Source organism: Phasianus colchicus, chromosome 10, assembly GCF_987193195.1.
Source record: "Phasianus colchicus chromosome 10, bPhaCol1.hap1.1, whole genome shotgun sequence".
Taxonomy (NCBI): Eukaryota; Metazoa; Chordata; class Aves; order Galliformes; family Phasianidae; genus Phasianus; species Phasianus colchicus.
This window is the reverse complement of record NC_143445.1, coordinates 24,293,448-24,308,987: the sequence shown is the minus strand read 5'-3', so window position 1 is coordinate 24,308,987 and position 15,540 is coordinate 24,293,448. Positions and strand designations below refer to the sequence as shown.

The window sequence follows — 15,540 nt, the reverse complement described above, 5'->3', positions numbered from 1 at the left end:
TGAAGGAATGTCAGCGAGGGCCATTTTCTCCTCACGGAGGAGTAATTCAGTGACACGTTGGCTTCATACACGCTTCCACTCCAGACACCATTTTGTCAGCCTGCCGTCCATCACACGGCAACCACGTGTAAGCAGTACTGGGGGAAGGTTCAGCCCTGCTGCCATCCCATCGCCATCGTGGGCCAACGCGGTAAGAGCGGAGGCACTGTTCTATTGACAGCACTCCAACACAAGTGCCAGAGCCGTAATTCTCCCCCACTTTGTAGCAATCTTCAGCAATGAAATTCCGAAGCGCGTCCATGTGGGAGCGCACGTGGCAGCGCAGGGGAGGCTCCGCTGGGGCGAAGTGTGCCGGGTCTACGGCGATGCGTCGGGAGAGGAGCACGGAGCGAAAAAACGAGCAGCGGGACGGGGCGAGCATGGGAGAGCAAAGAGCATTTCCAACCCGCAGATGTGTGCGGCCAGACGCCCTAGGTCGGGCACATCGGCACCACTTTGCCTAAGGAGCACAGAGGCGCTGCACCTCGAAGCACGCGGCAGCCCCGCCTCTCTTTACGGCAGCTGTCGTGCCGCGCCGTGCTTTACGGCAGCTGTCGTGCCGCGCCGTGCTTTACGGCATACCGCGGCCTCCGTACGCTCCGCCCGGTGCGGGGCATTGCGGGGCAGCCGTGGCCATGGTGAGTGCGGCGCGGGGCGCTCCGCAGCGGGGCGCGGCCGTTTTCCCGTTGTCCGCGCTGCCGAGCCCGGCTCCGCAGGCCGCCCTTCCTTCTTTTCTTTGCCTTTGGTAACCGAGCGCTCCGTTTCCCCGCAGGCCGGGACCATGGTGGCGGTCGGGCTGACCATCGCGGCGGCGGGCTTCGCAGGTGCGTGGGGGCGGCGCCCGGCGCGGGGCTGCGGGAGGTCGGCACGCGAAAGAGCGAAGTTGTTCTATGGCCAAAAAGGTCCGCGTTCTGGGAACGGTGTCGGTGGCGCCGAATTGCCCCCTCTCTGTGATGCCTCAGACTGAGACGTGTTCGACGCTGGTTTCTTTAAGGTCGTTACGCGCTGAGAGCCATGAAGCAAATGGAGCCCCAGATGAAGCAAGTGCTGCAGAACCTGCCCAAAGCGGTACGTCGGTCAGTGGTATCTTAGCGACAAGGTGACAAAAGGGAGCAGCTGCAGACTGCTGCCTCGTAGTATTGTATCTTCCGGAACCAAATGTAACTGTATTACTGCTATCAGTCTGTGATTCTGGTGGTGGTAGGTTGATTTGAGACGTAGTTAGTGGGCAGTGCTGGTGGTAGGTGGGCGGTAAGACTTGGTGATCTTAGAGGCCTTTTCCAGCACTAATGATTCTGTTCTAGTAGAGTTGTTGTTCTAGTGAGTTTAAGTAAGTATTCATTGACACAACAAAAACAGAATTCCTTACTCCTAAGCACAAAAGAAGCTGCCCAGCACTGTTACAGAGTGAAGCTCAGCAGTTGCTCTGACAGTCGGAGTTGTTATAGCTGATAAACTTACATCATCTTTGTGTTCAAAACTAACACATTTTTCCTTTCAGGACTTCAGTGGTTATTACAGAGGTGGATTTGAACCCAAAATGACTAAACGAGAAGCAGCCTTAATACTAGGAGTGAGGTAAAAGGAAATTAATTATAAGTGAAAGGTAAAAAGGATATTCTTTTCTCAACATTGTCCTATGCCCGCTTTCCCCAAAGAACATCACTGCCAAGCCAGGAAATACAGAGAGACCACTCTTGATTTTCTGTGCTTAATTGGAATTTTCTTCTGGATGCAGCTAAAGTTAACTCTGGTTAGGCTCCCATACATCTCTAAGCCCCAGACACATTCAAGAGCCACACACAGGCCCTGATAAATGTGCCATTTTCTAGTCTTGACCTTGGTTCTGTATGGGGAACGTGGCTGTGGGTGCTGTCAGTTCTGGTGAATTTCATTGTGAAGGTGCTGTACGTGCCTACTTCCTGCACGTTGGGCAAATCCATCGCTTACTGTCGGACGTCCTGCAGGTGAATGTGGTAACTGTTCCTGCCAAAGCTTAGACTCAGAACCAAATATGTAAGTTTATCTAATAACATGCAGACTAAGAATCATTCTTCTCTGAAGGTAACTTCCAACTGGGAAGTTTGCATACTAAGAGTTAAAATAAAGAACCTCTCCAAAGTTGTCCGAGTAAAAATGTTATAATGCAGCTTTGTTTTCAACTGAGTATTCAAGTTCAGGATGAGTTCTCACACCAGCACTTGAGAGAGCTCTGTCAGGGATAGACAGGATTTAATTAGGACTTCTAGGTTCCAGTGGGAGCTAAATTAAGCAAAATCTTCAAGTGTGTGTGAATGTTCCCCAGTATGTTAGACTATTGTAGCATGTCTTCTTGGGGAAGAAGGTACTTTGGAAAGACCGTAGGGACCCTCTACAGGACTTAAATGCAAATATACATGTAAGTCACAGAGTTTATGGTAAGACATCTTGTAAAGACCTGGGGGATTTTATCGAGTTCCCTCAAGTGAGTTTTTGTCTGTTTTTTAAACTAGCCCTACAGCCAACAGAAGTAAAATTAGAGAAGCTCACAGACGAATCATGCTTCTGAATCATCCAGATAAAGGTAAGTAATTCATTTTGATCAACTAATACATGTTCTTAACCCATGAAGAGAACAACCGTGTAGAAGTGATGTCAATACTTTGGCTACTAAATAAAAAAAGCAAAAAAAAAAAACCTGTAAAAAATATTCAAAAATTCAGCAGGTCAACTTATTTATCTGTCCTTAAGGTAAAATGGCTTCCTTAAAGTACTTCATTACTTCTATGCACTGAAATGCAGAACTTACTTCAAAACTGACTATTGAATATATGCAAAATCTAAAAATAGCTATTCAAAGACTTAGGAGCATTTACATGTTTTCATGACCTAAGTAAGTTAAATTAAGCATTAAGGCGCTAAACTTAAGTTTAGTACTTGCAAAAAGGCATACGCACTACATCTTTGTAGCTCAGGTTCAGTTACAACTACAATGCATTTACACAATGAAATCTGTTTTAAAATTTTCATTAAGTTATTTGCATATAATGTTTAAAGGCTGAACTAGTCTGTCACTACTGCAGCAGTTTGTAGCCTAGCTTTGGAATAGGGAGGAAAGATTTATCTGCAGATGAGGTAGTTTAACACTTGTGTATTCCCAAGAAGCTTCTTTTTCCTAAGTCATTACTGACCAATTCATTTATTTAAATGATAAAAATTGAACTTTGTTAAACTAAAATCAATTTAACGATGAGCTGCCCATGCATCTGGCTACTGCAGTCACTACATGTGTAAACTCAAATGGCTTCAGTCATAATGCAGTTTGTTTTTTAACCTGAGTACACTTCTTTTTTGTGTAGTGCAGGACGAATAATGACCTACAAAGAAAATGCTTTCTTCATCTGATGTGACATGAGTTTATCCTTCTTCTAGGTGGTTCTCCATATGTAGCAGCCAAAATCAATGAAGCTAAAGATTTGCTGGAAGACCAAGCTAAAAAATGAATTGGAGATAAAATCAGAGGGTTTGCTTGTATAAATGATTGTTTCTTATAAACAGCTTAAGGCAAGTACGAATCTTAATCAGTGACTTGATACAAATGAGGCTTGAAAAATTAATCAGGGGAGCTACATCCGGCTCTGCTCATTTCTTAGTCACTGTGGGGGAAATGTGTGAGGGAGTGAAGCTTAAGGTTTTTTCAGAGCTGTTCTTTAGTAAACAATTAAAGCTGCCACTTTGAAGTATTTTCTGCATAGAAGAGCAGTAGTTTGGCTTGGCCAGTTCTTCCTGCACGTTACCAGATGCTGACATGCTGTTACCTAACTTTTGTTAAACTAGTTACATTTGAAATTCATGCTGCTATTCTGTCATATGCCAAAGTTAGCATGATGAAAGAGTGCGGGGAGGGGGTAGAAAAGAACAGTAATTACTTAACAAAAAGCAGTAGGAGAGAGATGTGGTTGTTTCTGGATGAAGAAATAAAGTATAAGAAACTGAACATACTCAGTTGATGGTTCAGCTTCTTAACTGTTATTGGAGGATCTAAATGCCCCAAGTTTTCTAGTAGCTTTCAATTCTTAATGGATTTTATAGCAATAAGTTACAAACCTTTAGTCAGTACTGTAGTTTTATGCATTATCTTATGCTACAAAGCTAACTCCTCGAGTGATGAGAGGCCTGGCAGAGATCTAAATACACTGGAGCACTGGACAATCATCTGCTTGAAGTTCAAGGGAAAATGCCACGTGCCACATGTGGGACAGAGCAATGCTGGGCACAGGTATGTGGTGGGAGACAGGTGGCTGAAGGGCAGCTCAGCATGAGGGAACCTAGTTGTGCCAAGTGCCAGTGTGCTCACCAGCAGTGTATCCTGGCAGCCAAATTAAACAAGCAGAGCCAGCCAGTCCAAAGCAGTGATTTCTTCGACTTCAGTGTTGGTGTGGCCTTACCTGGAACATTGTATACAGTTCCAGGCTCCACAACATCAAAAATAATGTTAGGGTCCTTAAAAGTGTTCAGAGGGCAGCAAAGCTGGTAGAACTGGAAGCATGTCCAAGGAGAAGAGGCTGAGGCCACCTGGATTTGTCTGGTCTGGAGAAAAGTAAGCCAAGACATGACCTTGCTGCTCTATACAGCTCTCCTGAAACCAATACCATGATGTACACGAACAGCACAAAGCTATACCAGGCCCAGGGGGAAACCTCAGGTGAGACATTAAGACAAATTCCCAATGAGGTGGGTGATGAACTCTGCCAGGTGAGAGGCAAGAGGCACCTGACAACATCCTGAAAAGATGCTTTGAGGCTAACCAAAAGTTGTCAGGCAGATGATGAGCTTTGTAGGGGCCTTCTGACTGGAGTACTTTACTTGCATAAACCGTTAAAGATACCTGAACAAAACACCAGCAGCTGTCCTCGGTGTCTGAACTGGGGCCAGTCTTCTCATGCTCCAAGAATCTTTCCAGCCTTTCTGCAACTATGGTAAAACTGTACAACATACACAACAGTTAACACTGTCTGCTCGTAGACACAGTGAATTTTAGAGCTTTAATTTTTCCAGAATTCTGCCACCATTTTCGTAAGTACTATAAGTAGTGTCAACATACTTTGTGTGAACTTCAGTTACTATGTAGCTGTACTGCTGTAGTCTAATTCTATGGCTATTCAGAAATATCAGAATACAGGAAGCTTATGTACCTTTAGAACAGAGTACCAAAATCAGTAACACAAGCACTAAATAGAAAGTGTTTAGAACCTACAGAAGACAGGGATATGCTGCTTTACTACAGAACTTAAAGCAGGATTTAAAAAACAAAACAAAAAACACACACAAGAAAGGCATGCAGCAGCTTCACAAAATGCATCTTTCAAGACCTGCACTGAATAAAAGCTACTGAAGTTCTCTACTGTCACGTAACCTTGCCTGCTGTTAAACATGTTTCTCCACACACACCCCCTCCTGTCCCCTTGTAGCTACCATCATTCTCTGACACTTTTATGTTTGCTTCTATTATAACAATTTAACAGTTTGTTCTCCAGGAGACTTTAGCCTTAACACAGTTATATTAAACTGCACATACCCTTCAATGAAATGAATAACTGAAAACTTAGATGGTACAACTCTTCCGTAGCTGTGTGAAGTATAGCACCTGGATGCACACACCTGAAGGCACACACTGCATTACTTTTGTCTTTTCTTACTTTTTGCCAAATCAGGTAAGATAATTTTTCTTCTAACTCAGTAAAGCTTTCAGCACTGTGATAACTGTTCCGGTTTCTTACGACTCCTTACTTCCCAGCTCTCTTTTCACATCTTTCTGCTTTGTTGCTCCTGCTCACGTGCAAGAAAAAGACTTGTTAGTATATTATTATTCTAGCTTCTCAGGAGCTACACCTACTTGAGTTCCTATATATGTTAGTCAGGTTATGCAATTTTTTTAATATCGGTCTGTTTTTAGATACATTAACTGATGTTTTACATTATCACCTTAATGCAAGGTTAGGTTCAAGTTAGAAAACTTACAGAAGAGTTAAGAGGTTCAAGCTGCCTGGCAGGTAAGTTGCAGTGGTTAACAGCTTGAAAACCTTAAGTCGATAGCAATTTCAATTTCTGATAGAAACAGTCAACAGATGGAAGATCAAAGTTTATTTTCTTTTACTACCAGCATACAAAAAAAACATATTGCACATCAAACAACCAAAACAAAAATAAAAATACTCTACTAAGGACTAACATATGTAGTTTATACAGAATAAACTTTCTGGAAATTGATCTTTTCAGTAGTTCAGGTTATGTCTTAATGGACATGACTAATTCAGCTTAGTGTTAACTAAAGCTATGTTTGATTTTTAAATACTGTACAGTTTAATAAATAAACCAAACAAAGCCTCAATGTAGAACAGTCACTGCCAATGTCACCCAGTATCCCTGCAGATTATGAGAATTTTAACAAATGTATTCCAGTGGTCTGCAGATTTTTCCTCTACATACAGCATTTAAAAAACATGTATTAAAACAGACCAGTTTCCAGACTAAACTAATGGAGAAATTACATTTCAGTGCAAAATATTTTAGACTGCATTTCTTTCTAGTATTCCTCAGGTGAAGAAGTGGTTGCATATTATTAAAAATGTAACAAAAGCAGCTAATGCTTTCATAAAGAGTATTATGTTAGGGATCCCCCTCACATCTTTTGCCGTATTTTGAAAACAAAATAACATTTCCTATAGCCAGCAATTTTGTTTATTTAAATGTTACATATACTATCTCAAGGCACATCTGATGATATATTTATAACACAGTAGGTGTCAAAGTATGTTTAACATATGATTTCTTCAGGATCCCTCCCCTTTCTGTATTCCAAAATGGAGGAACTGAAAGTGCGGTGTCAAGACTGGCGATCCATATTCTATCTTTGGCAAGCTTATACAAGCACTATTTTAAATGTAATGTAGAAGAACTGTAAACTAGGAACTTCAGTTTATGAAACACCATTCAGCACTGCTTCTTCCTGATTATTTCCCTCCTCCTGAACAGTAACTTTCTTTTCATCAGGGCTGTGCTGTAATTTAGAAGGCTCATCCACAGCAGGTGTAGCAGGACCATTCACTGCCTTTTCAGAAGGGCTGTTTTCATCAATCGTATCTTTTGTCTTAAAAACAAAAAATACAGAACAACATTAGAAGAATCAGTAAAACCGTTCACAGCATCCTCATCTTTATCTTGTCATTTCTAGAATGCTTTTGTATTGGAAGCTTGAGAGAGAACCATGCCAGTTTTTCCAAGTCAAAAAAGTAGTTAACAGATGAGTTTATACCCTTTTCAAAGTCTATGGTAAGACTGGACTGTATCACAGATTAATGGACCTCACTTCACTCAATTCAACAATAAATAGTAGCAGTGAATTCAATGTCATCTTAGGAATAAACTATTTTGGTTTTGAATATTATTTTTATGACATACTTATGCCACTTTCTTCTATTCAGAACATTTCAAATCCACAATTCCTGTACCCCCAGCTCTTTCTACAATAGTTCACACAGGTCACTAAATCTACCACCCCTCCTCTATTTATACAATGCTATAAGGATTAGTTCTGAAGACTCATCCAGGGAGATGAGTGCTAATTTTCACATTTTACGATGTAATGCTACAGTAATAAATGTATCACAATACATGAAGTCCTTTAAGCATTACAGTGATTACTGAAAGTGCACAGTTTCGTTTATTCTGAACCAGTGTTACTTTTAATCATTTGTTCTTGAACTCAGAGCACTGAAATGAAAATTATCTAAATCAAGCACTCTTTTACTGTTTTCCTGCAAGGGAAGAGAAAAGGAAATGTATGTTCAAGATCTTCTTACCGCTTCTTTCTTGGTTTTGGCTAGCGTCTCCTTCGGAGGGTTTCTCTGTCTACTCTGAGATTCAGCTCGTGATATATAATCAGCTACTGTTACTGTTCAAGGAAAAAAAAATTAGTGATGCTCATATTAGATGTTTAACTTAGCATTAAAACCTCATACCCTTATTCTGCACTGTCACACTATTACTGGGAGCTACCTCACAAAAGGCCTTCACTCTTACAGGTTATCAACTAGATAGTAAGGATCAGTTATTTTATGTTAATAAGTAAAATTTTCACCAAAATCTGTGGTAGCCGGTGATGATCTGAAGGCAGAATCTTGAAATCCATTAATAATGTTTCTGTCCTGACTGTAAGTTTTCTCTGAAAAGAAGGGATTTCTGTACCTGACTTCAGAACATCAAGACTGCAGGCTCTTTATATCCATACACTTTTTTTAATTGGGATTTTAACTATCTTAAGTAGTGATGAATTTCACACTAATAAAATGAATGCAGGTTAAAATACAAAATGAATTGGGGGAGGAGGTTCAGAGTACATTATCACTTACGACAGAGCAGCATTCAAATCGCTGTTACTTCCTTGAAGCAACTGACAAGAGAACTCACCCTCCTGGTACTCAAAAGGCAATCCACCTCTGGCTGGTGGGCAGGTGGGCAACTGCTGTGTGTACAGGCACTCAAGGTGGCTCTGTATGAGTGAGCCTGTACTCAAAAGCAGGACAGCCATGCTTGTTCTGCTATGGCTACACTTACTGGATGCTGGCCAGGGGGGTTCTCTGACCTCCTTTCTTCTTACCACCTCAGCACATGTTCTTGTAGCTTGGTTTTGTCTTATCCCGCCCTCTCATAACCACAACAATTGAGAGTCAATTCTGTTTTTGGAATATACAGTACTAAAAATTTAAATATACATTCGTATCTTTGATGAGCTAAAGCATATTAGAGTTGGCAAGCATTATCTACTAACATTACAGTCAACTGTATTTAGTATACCATGCATTCAGGTGAACTATTTTCCTGGGTTTATCAATAACTGCATAAGAATCCTGTATCAGCAGAGCAAGCATAACACAAGTTCTCTGTTACATTAGCTCGACTCTTAACTGGGTCCCTGTGTTATTGCTGAGAACAAGGGAGTTTCTGCACAAGAAGACTTCTAAGTGATGTTCTGTACCCAACTAATATAAAGATGAAGTATGTTTTACACACAGTGTAAAACACCAGTTCTTAATAATCTCGTATGTAAGTAGGAACCCAGGAACTACAGCAAAAAAACCTACTGAATGACTGAAGCACACTCCTCATATTTAGGAAGGAAGAGTTCCTCCTCTCCATTTCATTCTCTATAGATGCAGTGAATATATGTGAAGATTAAATTAGAGCATTTGTCACAAAAGCATGTAACTACCAATGCTCTTACTGTCAGTTTCAAAAATATTTATTGAAATTGGAAGTGGTATTTTGAACAAAGAAATCAACAGGAAAAAAACAAGCACTTTCTGGGGATTTGGTTCTGTTCCTAGAATGCTTGCATTTAAAGAGAAATACTTCGTATTTTGTAGAGATGCCAGTCATCTCTTTCACCCCTTTATAAACTTTGTTACCAAACTACAGAATGCTGAGAAGTGTAACAGATTACTTTTTATTCTCCTTAAATTTTAATTATTGTAAAGCAACAACCTTTTTTTCTTCTAAATCCAATATCGTATGAGTACCACAGATAGACAGAAAACAAATGTGGGTGATGCTGTGATGTTTTGAGCCTGTCAATCTACAAGACTTTCTGTTACTACCTTAAGGCACGCACGTACAAGCGTTTTCTGAGCAGGGCATTATACTGAAATTAGCTAGTTCACCTTTAACATCTCAAGTGTTAGTACACACAAAAGTGCAACAAGCCACAACAACAAAAACTGAAAACATGCAATTTCATTTAAATTCCTCCTCCGTCCCACCCTCAATTTGTGGATGATTTACAACGCTCACAAAAGCTGACGACTGACAGCAGAAGTTTGAATCAAGCTCTGGACTGGCAGTTACCATGCAGGTTCCCTCGCAGAGCTCTGCCAGGGCACCTACAGCCTGCCATTCCACCTCTGCTCCTCAGCCAGTGCTGAAAAGGTTGTGTCACATTCAATGCAAGTGTGCAGACGCAAGTGAGTGCAGATCATGAACTTTCATTTATGTCTTGATCCTGGACTACTGAAGTCAACAGAAGACTGGCTATTGACTTCAATGAGAACTGGATCAGAAGCTTCAATTGTATTTCCAAGCAAAAAGTTAGACATTATAAATTAGTTCCATTAGACAGATTAAGAACTTTTAAAAGTTCTCCTAGTATAAGAAACATCTTTCATCTTTAACTAGTAGTCTTATTAGTTATTAACCTTTGTACATTATGCAGCTATATGTAAAACAGCAGACACAACATTCTCTCATGCTTTTGACCTGAGAATACCCACAGCTTCACTCGAATTACCTGGCTGTCTATCTTCTGCCTGACCCCTGAAGCGACGCCTGCGGCTACGATTGCGTCGCTGGGGTTTTTTGTCACTATCATCTGCAATTGCAAAGTTTACCATGAACTATTTCTGATGAAAAAATATTCTTCAGCAGTTTCAGCATGGAGCATTTAAAATTGCTTCTGTTAAAAAAGACAGGCTAAGAAACAGGCTAAGTAAGACAGGCTGAAAGAACAACATATTTATATTGAAAGCATACACAATGAAGTAAAAGCTAGATTTTACTGTTTTGCTTCTGGCTCATGAAAACATTTAGGCATATGCTTAATGACCTCAGGTTTCATTTATTAAATAACCATATGTCAGATTTTAGCCACAACCACAAAATAAGTTTTTTTTTTCTACACTATTAAACAACAAATTATATTCTCATCCCAATAAGTATCAAAGAGAATTTACTTAAGCAGAAACTGGGTAGAGATGAATTAACAGCCGCTTAAGCAGCTTTCCTACCCTGACACTGAGGTAACGGAGGACAGACAGAACGCTGATCTATAACAGCACCGTGTTTCTATGAAAACAGCAGTACAAACAGGAAACAAAGTTAGTCTTTGGTATCTCCAGCAGGTTTTACAAAAGAGGCATATGAAAGAGCATATGAATGTACTAATGGAGCTCAGTAAACAAGAGATTGCATGGCAGAGCCATGGAGGTAGAAGTCTTCCTTTAATCAGACAGCAACCTTTAACAGAACAATGACTCATCACTAATAAAAATGAATACTACACTTACATGGATAACACTTTTTTCTTACAAACTTGTTCTGGGACTATCAACTAGCCGTTTACATACCTAAACCATTCTCATTAACAGAAGCTGTATCAGACTCTGTCATTCCATCCATTAGAACAGCATCTTCATCAGTCCTTCGCCTGCGTGACCTCCTGCGACGGTTGCTACTGTGGTGAGATTCACTGGCATCAGTATCCACAGTCTGGTCCGACTCTGTATTATCAAGTAAGCTGTAAGGGTTGCTGTCCGGATCTTTAAGCACTAAACAAACGAGAAGTTTTTATTTAAGATACTGAGTTAGACACATTTCATCCTCCAGACTGTTTTTTTTATCTGTGGTTCCACACATTAAGCAATCTTATGACAAGGTATAAATGCTACAGTCCTGTGCATACTGGCTCCTCTCTGACACTCTAATCCAACAATATATCCTCTGGGACATCACAACGTGGTACTTATGTTACTGCATCACAAAGAATTCAAGGGAACATTTAAAAAACTTAAAGGTGTTAACGTGTAAAATATACCTTTCACTTAATTAGCTTGATGGTAGTGCTGATGCTATTGAAGTGTTGCAAATTACTATTTTATCAGAATTTGACTGTGCTAATATTTATTCTTTTATTTCTTCTCTCCTGTATCTTAAAGAAAAGCTTAACTCAAAAGGCAACCATTGGTAGCATGGCAAAGATTTGTAACATTTAATGACGTCATTAATAGCTGTCATAGCAGAGGAAGGAAAGGAATATCATTATGAGCAGGAGATGCTGAACAGAAATCTAATGACAGTGCATGATAAAAATATCACAGAGCTTCACTGAAATACCAGTATACTAAGATTATAGAGCAAAAAGGGAATGTTCAGAAGTACCAAAAGGCTAGAGAGAAAATGGCAAGGAACAAAAAATAGAACACATCAGAGATGCAGTACCAGAGCTAATGGATGACTTGCCACCACGAGGTCCGCCACGTCCACGGCCTCCAGATACACTGCGTCCTCGTCCTCCAGGACGTCGTCTATTGTCACGCTGATGTCTGCTTTCTCTGTCATCTTCTCCTGCCAGGGACCAGTCACTAAGTTCATCTTTTCTCTCAGATTCTGTTTCAGAGGGATTAGAGAGCTCAGAGTTTGTACCTTGTACAAGAAGGAAAAGAAAATGGGAAGTGAATATGAAACTTGGGATCGTGTTCTGGTTTCAGATTCTCAACCAGCAGGCCTAGTTGTATATATTTTATAGATACATATAAAAATACACAAATTCAAAATAAACTATATAAAAAATGCAAGTTTATAAATAAATAAAAACATTTAAATGTGCACAAATAAAATATACACAGCTAAAGCTACCTAAGTATTATGCTTCTTAAGTTTGCTTGCAGTAAGATGAGAAATAAGGGCTCTAAAATTACTCAAATGGCAATTTACGTACATGGATAAATCAAGGATTGAATGCTATTTGCTGTGCATACACTGCAGGCATTTGATGCAGTTTCTAGGCAACTTCTCTGAAATTCCCAAGGACAACTTCACCACCTTACAGCTAATGGCTGTTGCTAAGCAACCCCTTCTGGCTGCAGTAATGCTGCTTCAATTTAGCTGTTTATATTAAATATTGCTTATAACTTCCCTTTGTTTTTGAGCTAACCAAACCTGCACAGTTTTTTACTACTAAGAAATTAAACACCTACCATTTATTTTAAGCATCCAGGAACTCTCCCTACTAACAATTTTGGAATAAAGATATCCAGACTCCTACGGCTCTAACATAGAATTCTTGCTGTTTTACAGCAAAAACCCAAAAGCAACAACAAAACACACATTGCCAAAGGAAAGTCTGAACGTTGTATGCGTATAAACAAACTGAACATCAACTACGTTTATTCAAACAATCCACCAGGGAAGAGTAAATAAATAAGCACTACCATCAGGACTAACCTGACTAACATGCCACGACTGGCCAGGATGATCTGTGACTGATCATGCAATACAAAGAACTGGTTTGATTTTGTAACAGGACTGAGCTACACACAGATCAAGAGTAATTTATGATGTATTCACTGAGTAATTTTTTCCCCATTCTGTTCACCGTACAGTGTATTTTTGTGAAATATGCACATGTTCAGGTTCTTCAAATGACCATGATCAGAGATATGATGTTTTTTTTGTTGTTGTTTCGGGTCACAGCTACCACCATTGGAGGGCAAGATCTTACCCAAATTCACTCTACTCATCTTTTCCAGTTTAACACTTAAATTCAGCAAAAATGGAAATCCAAGCAGGTTTTCTGAGCTATGTAAAAAATAAAACAGCGATTCTGAATTTTCAACTCTGCTTTTACTCAACTATTCAAGACACAAAGAAACCTAAAAAAAAAAAGTTATGAATTCAAAAGCATACTGAGGATTCACTCAATAGCTGCTCTGAAGATAATACCAAACCTACTTACCGTAACCAGATGTGTAACTGGGGCCTCTGCGGCCTCTCCCTCTTCCGCTGTATGATCTGGAACCTTGCACTGAGGAGAGGGTACTCTCATCAGTTGTGTAACCCTTTTCTTTTTCGGGAACTCTAGCAGAGGAAGGTCTGAAACCCATACCAATCTGACGCAGCTGTTCGTCGATTTGGAGCCTTTCCAGTCTTAGCTGTTCTACCTCCTAAATAAATGGAAACATTTCAGAGAAAGAAATGTTACTTCTCCCCATAAAATACCACTGTCCCTTCATCCACATTCTAAATCACTACATTTAAAGACTGTTTTTAAGACAGTTTTTAAGTATTTTTAGGACTGTTTTTAAGTATTACCCTTCTTAACTATGCTTCACCTCACTTTTGCAAGTCAACTTTCAAAAGCAAACCAATATAACTCGATTCAAACTACAGAATTATTATCATACCACAACTCCACACAAAGAAAACTATTTAAAGTGGTTGAGTGTTTCTGTGCTACTCAGAGTTACAAACTCCATCCTAGACCAACACAGCAGTAACGTGAGAACAACAGAACACTGATGTGGAGAAAGCCATTGCATGCTACTTCTATGCCACTTAAGACAGTGCTCTCTGCAGTCCGGTTCTTTCAGTACCGGCAGTTAAGAAGCAGCCACAATCATGCTTTAAAAGGCCTACGTAACACACATAGGGAGAGGGTTCAGGGCACCAAACCTCAAATCCCAGTCAACAGAGGAACAGCCAATCAGATGCAAACCCTTCTGAAGTTGTTACTCAGATATTTTGTTACTCCAATAGAAGTTTCTTCTACAACTTTTTTCCCCCTTCTGAAGTACACTTACCTTCAGATATGCAATGTGGTATTCTAGAAGAACTTGGACATTTCCAATGCTTTCTTTAGTACCCACAAATACAAATGGTACCATTCCCTACAGAAACAAAGCACAAAATCTTGCTTTCAAAAAGAATATTATCATCAAAATACTTTCTGCTTAATTTATAAAAACAATCTGAACGGTAACCAAATCTCACGCAGCAAAGACACACTAGAAACAGCTCACAGATTGGGATAAGGGCTTATCTACTAAGACTTCAGACTGCCCATAGTGGCCCCAATATCCCATTCTACCAGCTGACGTAATTCGACATACAGTTTCTATGTACGACTGGTTGCCCCTGCAACACAACTGCTGCACATGTTTCTATCACAGCAGCTGTGTGTAGAGGCATCCACAGACTCCTGAAAAGTGCCCAGTGGTTAACTACACCAACTTGGCAAGATGAAGCTCCTTTAGACTATTTTATCCTGTGTTCTCATATATTTAAAATATATCAACTCCAAATTAGTGTTTCCAGTGTTGACAGCTATACAGCTACGCTGTACGTAGGAGACAGGTTTTTGCTCCTGAAGCAAGTATTTTTCGAGCTGTTTCATACAAGATTTACTGCACAATGCCATTCTGAAAAAGATCTAAAAATCAATTTCTACAGCTGTAAAAAGCTGTGAGATGGGCTTTGTTAAGCAATACATAAGCACAGCCTTATCACAGAGGCCATGGTTTCTTAAAATGAACATCACCATTATAGGTTGGCCATGAAAAACAAGGATGCATAGGCCATGAAGTCTATAGATATAAACTGAATAATGACACTGAGATGGAACAGTAATCCCACTCTCAGGCAGTAAGGTAGCACGCTGCTCCAGAAATTTTCACACTCTGCATGTTTTCTGGTGTTTTCTTTGTTAAAGAATTCAAAATAATTCAAAAAGTACTCACATCTTCACGAGGCAGTTTATTTTCATTATCTCCTTCAATCCTCACCCTGACGACTCCAGACTTGTCTACAATCTCCTGAATCACTTTTCCATTTTTTCCAATAACTTTTCCTTCAGAGCAAGAAGAGTTATTTTAGACCAAAGTCCAAAGCATTTTGAACAGGTTTTTATGTACCAAG

The 15,540-nt window shown here is 40.0% G+C and overlaps 2 protein-coding genes across 6 annotated transcripts in view; one reads left to right on the top strand and one right to left on the bottom strand.

The window, feature by feature from the left end:
- The first annotated feature begins 572 nt into the window (after positions 1 to 572).
- Positions 573 to 4,911, top strand: DNAJC19 (DnaJ heat shock protein family (Hsp40) member C19). The gene is made up of 6 exons (XM_031614627.2): positions 573 to 677; positions 812 to 863; positions 1,034 to 1,107; positions 1,541 to 1,617; positions 2,532 to 2,602; positions 3,451 to 4,911. Exons 1-6 carry the CDS (start codon positions 675 to 677, stop codon positions 3,519 to 3,521), a joined length of 348 nt encoding a protein of 115 aa, XP_031470487.1. The 5' UTR covers positions 573 to 674; the 3' UTR covers positions 3,522 to 4,911.
- A 1,237-nt stretch (positions 4,912 to 6,148) lies between these two features.
- The window catches only part of FXR1 (FMR1 autosomal homolog 1), a 30,312-nt gene continuing 20,920 nt past the window's right edge, over positions 6,149 to 15,540 (bottom strand). The window contains exons 10-18 of one of the 5 annotated variants that reach the window (XM_031614623.2): positions 15,363 to 15,472; positions 14,427 to 14,513; positions 13,733 to 13,790; positions 13,583 to 13,651; positions 12,067 to 12,270; positions 11,196 to 11,396; positions 10,361 to 10,441; positions 7,881 to 7,972; positions 6,149 to 7,168 (exon numbers count right to left, since the gene is read on the bottom strand). In XM_031614623.2, coding sequence (XP_031470483.1) covers positions 6,998 to 7,168; positions 7,881 to 7,972; positions 10,361 to 10,441; positions 11,196 to 11,396; positions 12,067 to 12,270; positions 13,583 to 13,651; positions 13,733 to 13,790; positions 14,427 to 14,513; positions 15,363 to 15,472 — 1,073 coding nt within the window. In that variant the 3' untranslated portion in view covers positions 6,149 to 6,997. Of the gene's footprint in view, positions 7,169 to 7,880; positions 7,973 to 10,360; positions 10,442 to 11,195; positions 11,397 to 12,066; positions 12,271 to 13,582; positions 13,791 to 14,426; positions 14,514 to 15,362; positions 15,473 to 15,540 lie in introns of all 5 variants that reach the window. The other 4 variants (XM_031614624.2, XM_031614620.2, XM_031614621.2 and 1 more) reach the window with 4 other exon arrangements.

Coding starts and splice junctions, on each gene's coding strand:
- DNAJC19 (XM_031614627.2), top strand. Junction 1,108..1,540: donor TGCAGAACCTGCCCAAAGCG/GTACGTCGGTCA, acceptor TTTTCCTTTCAG/GACTTCAGTGGTTATTACAG. Junction 1,618..2,531: donor GCCTTAATACTAGGAGTGAG/GTAAAAGGAAAT, acceptor TTTTTAAACTAG/CCCTACAGCCAACAGAAGTA.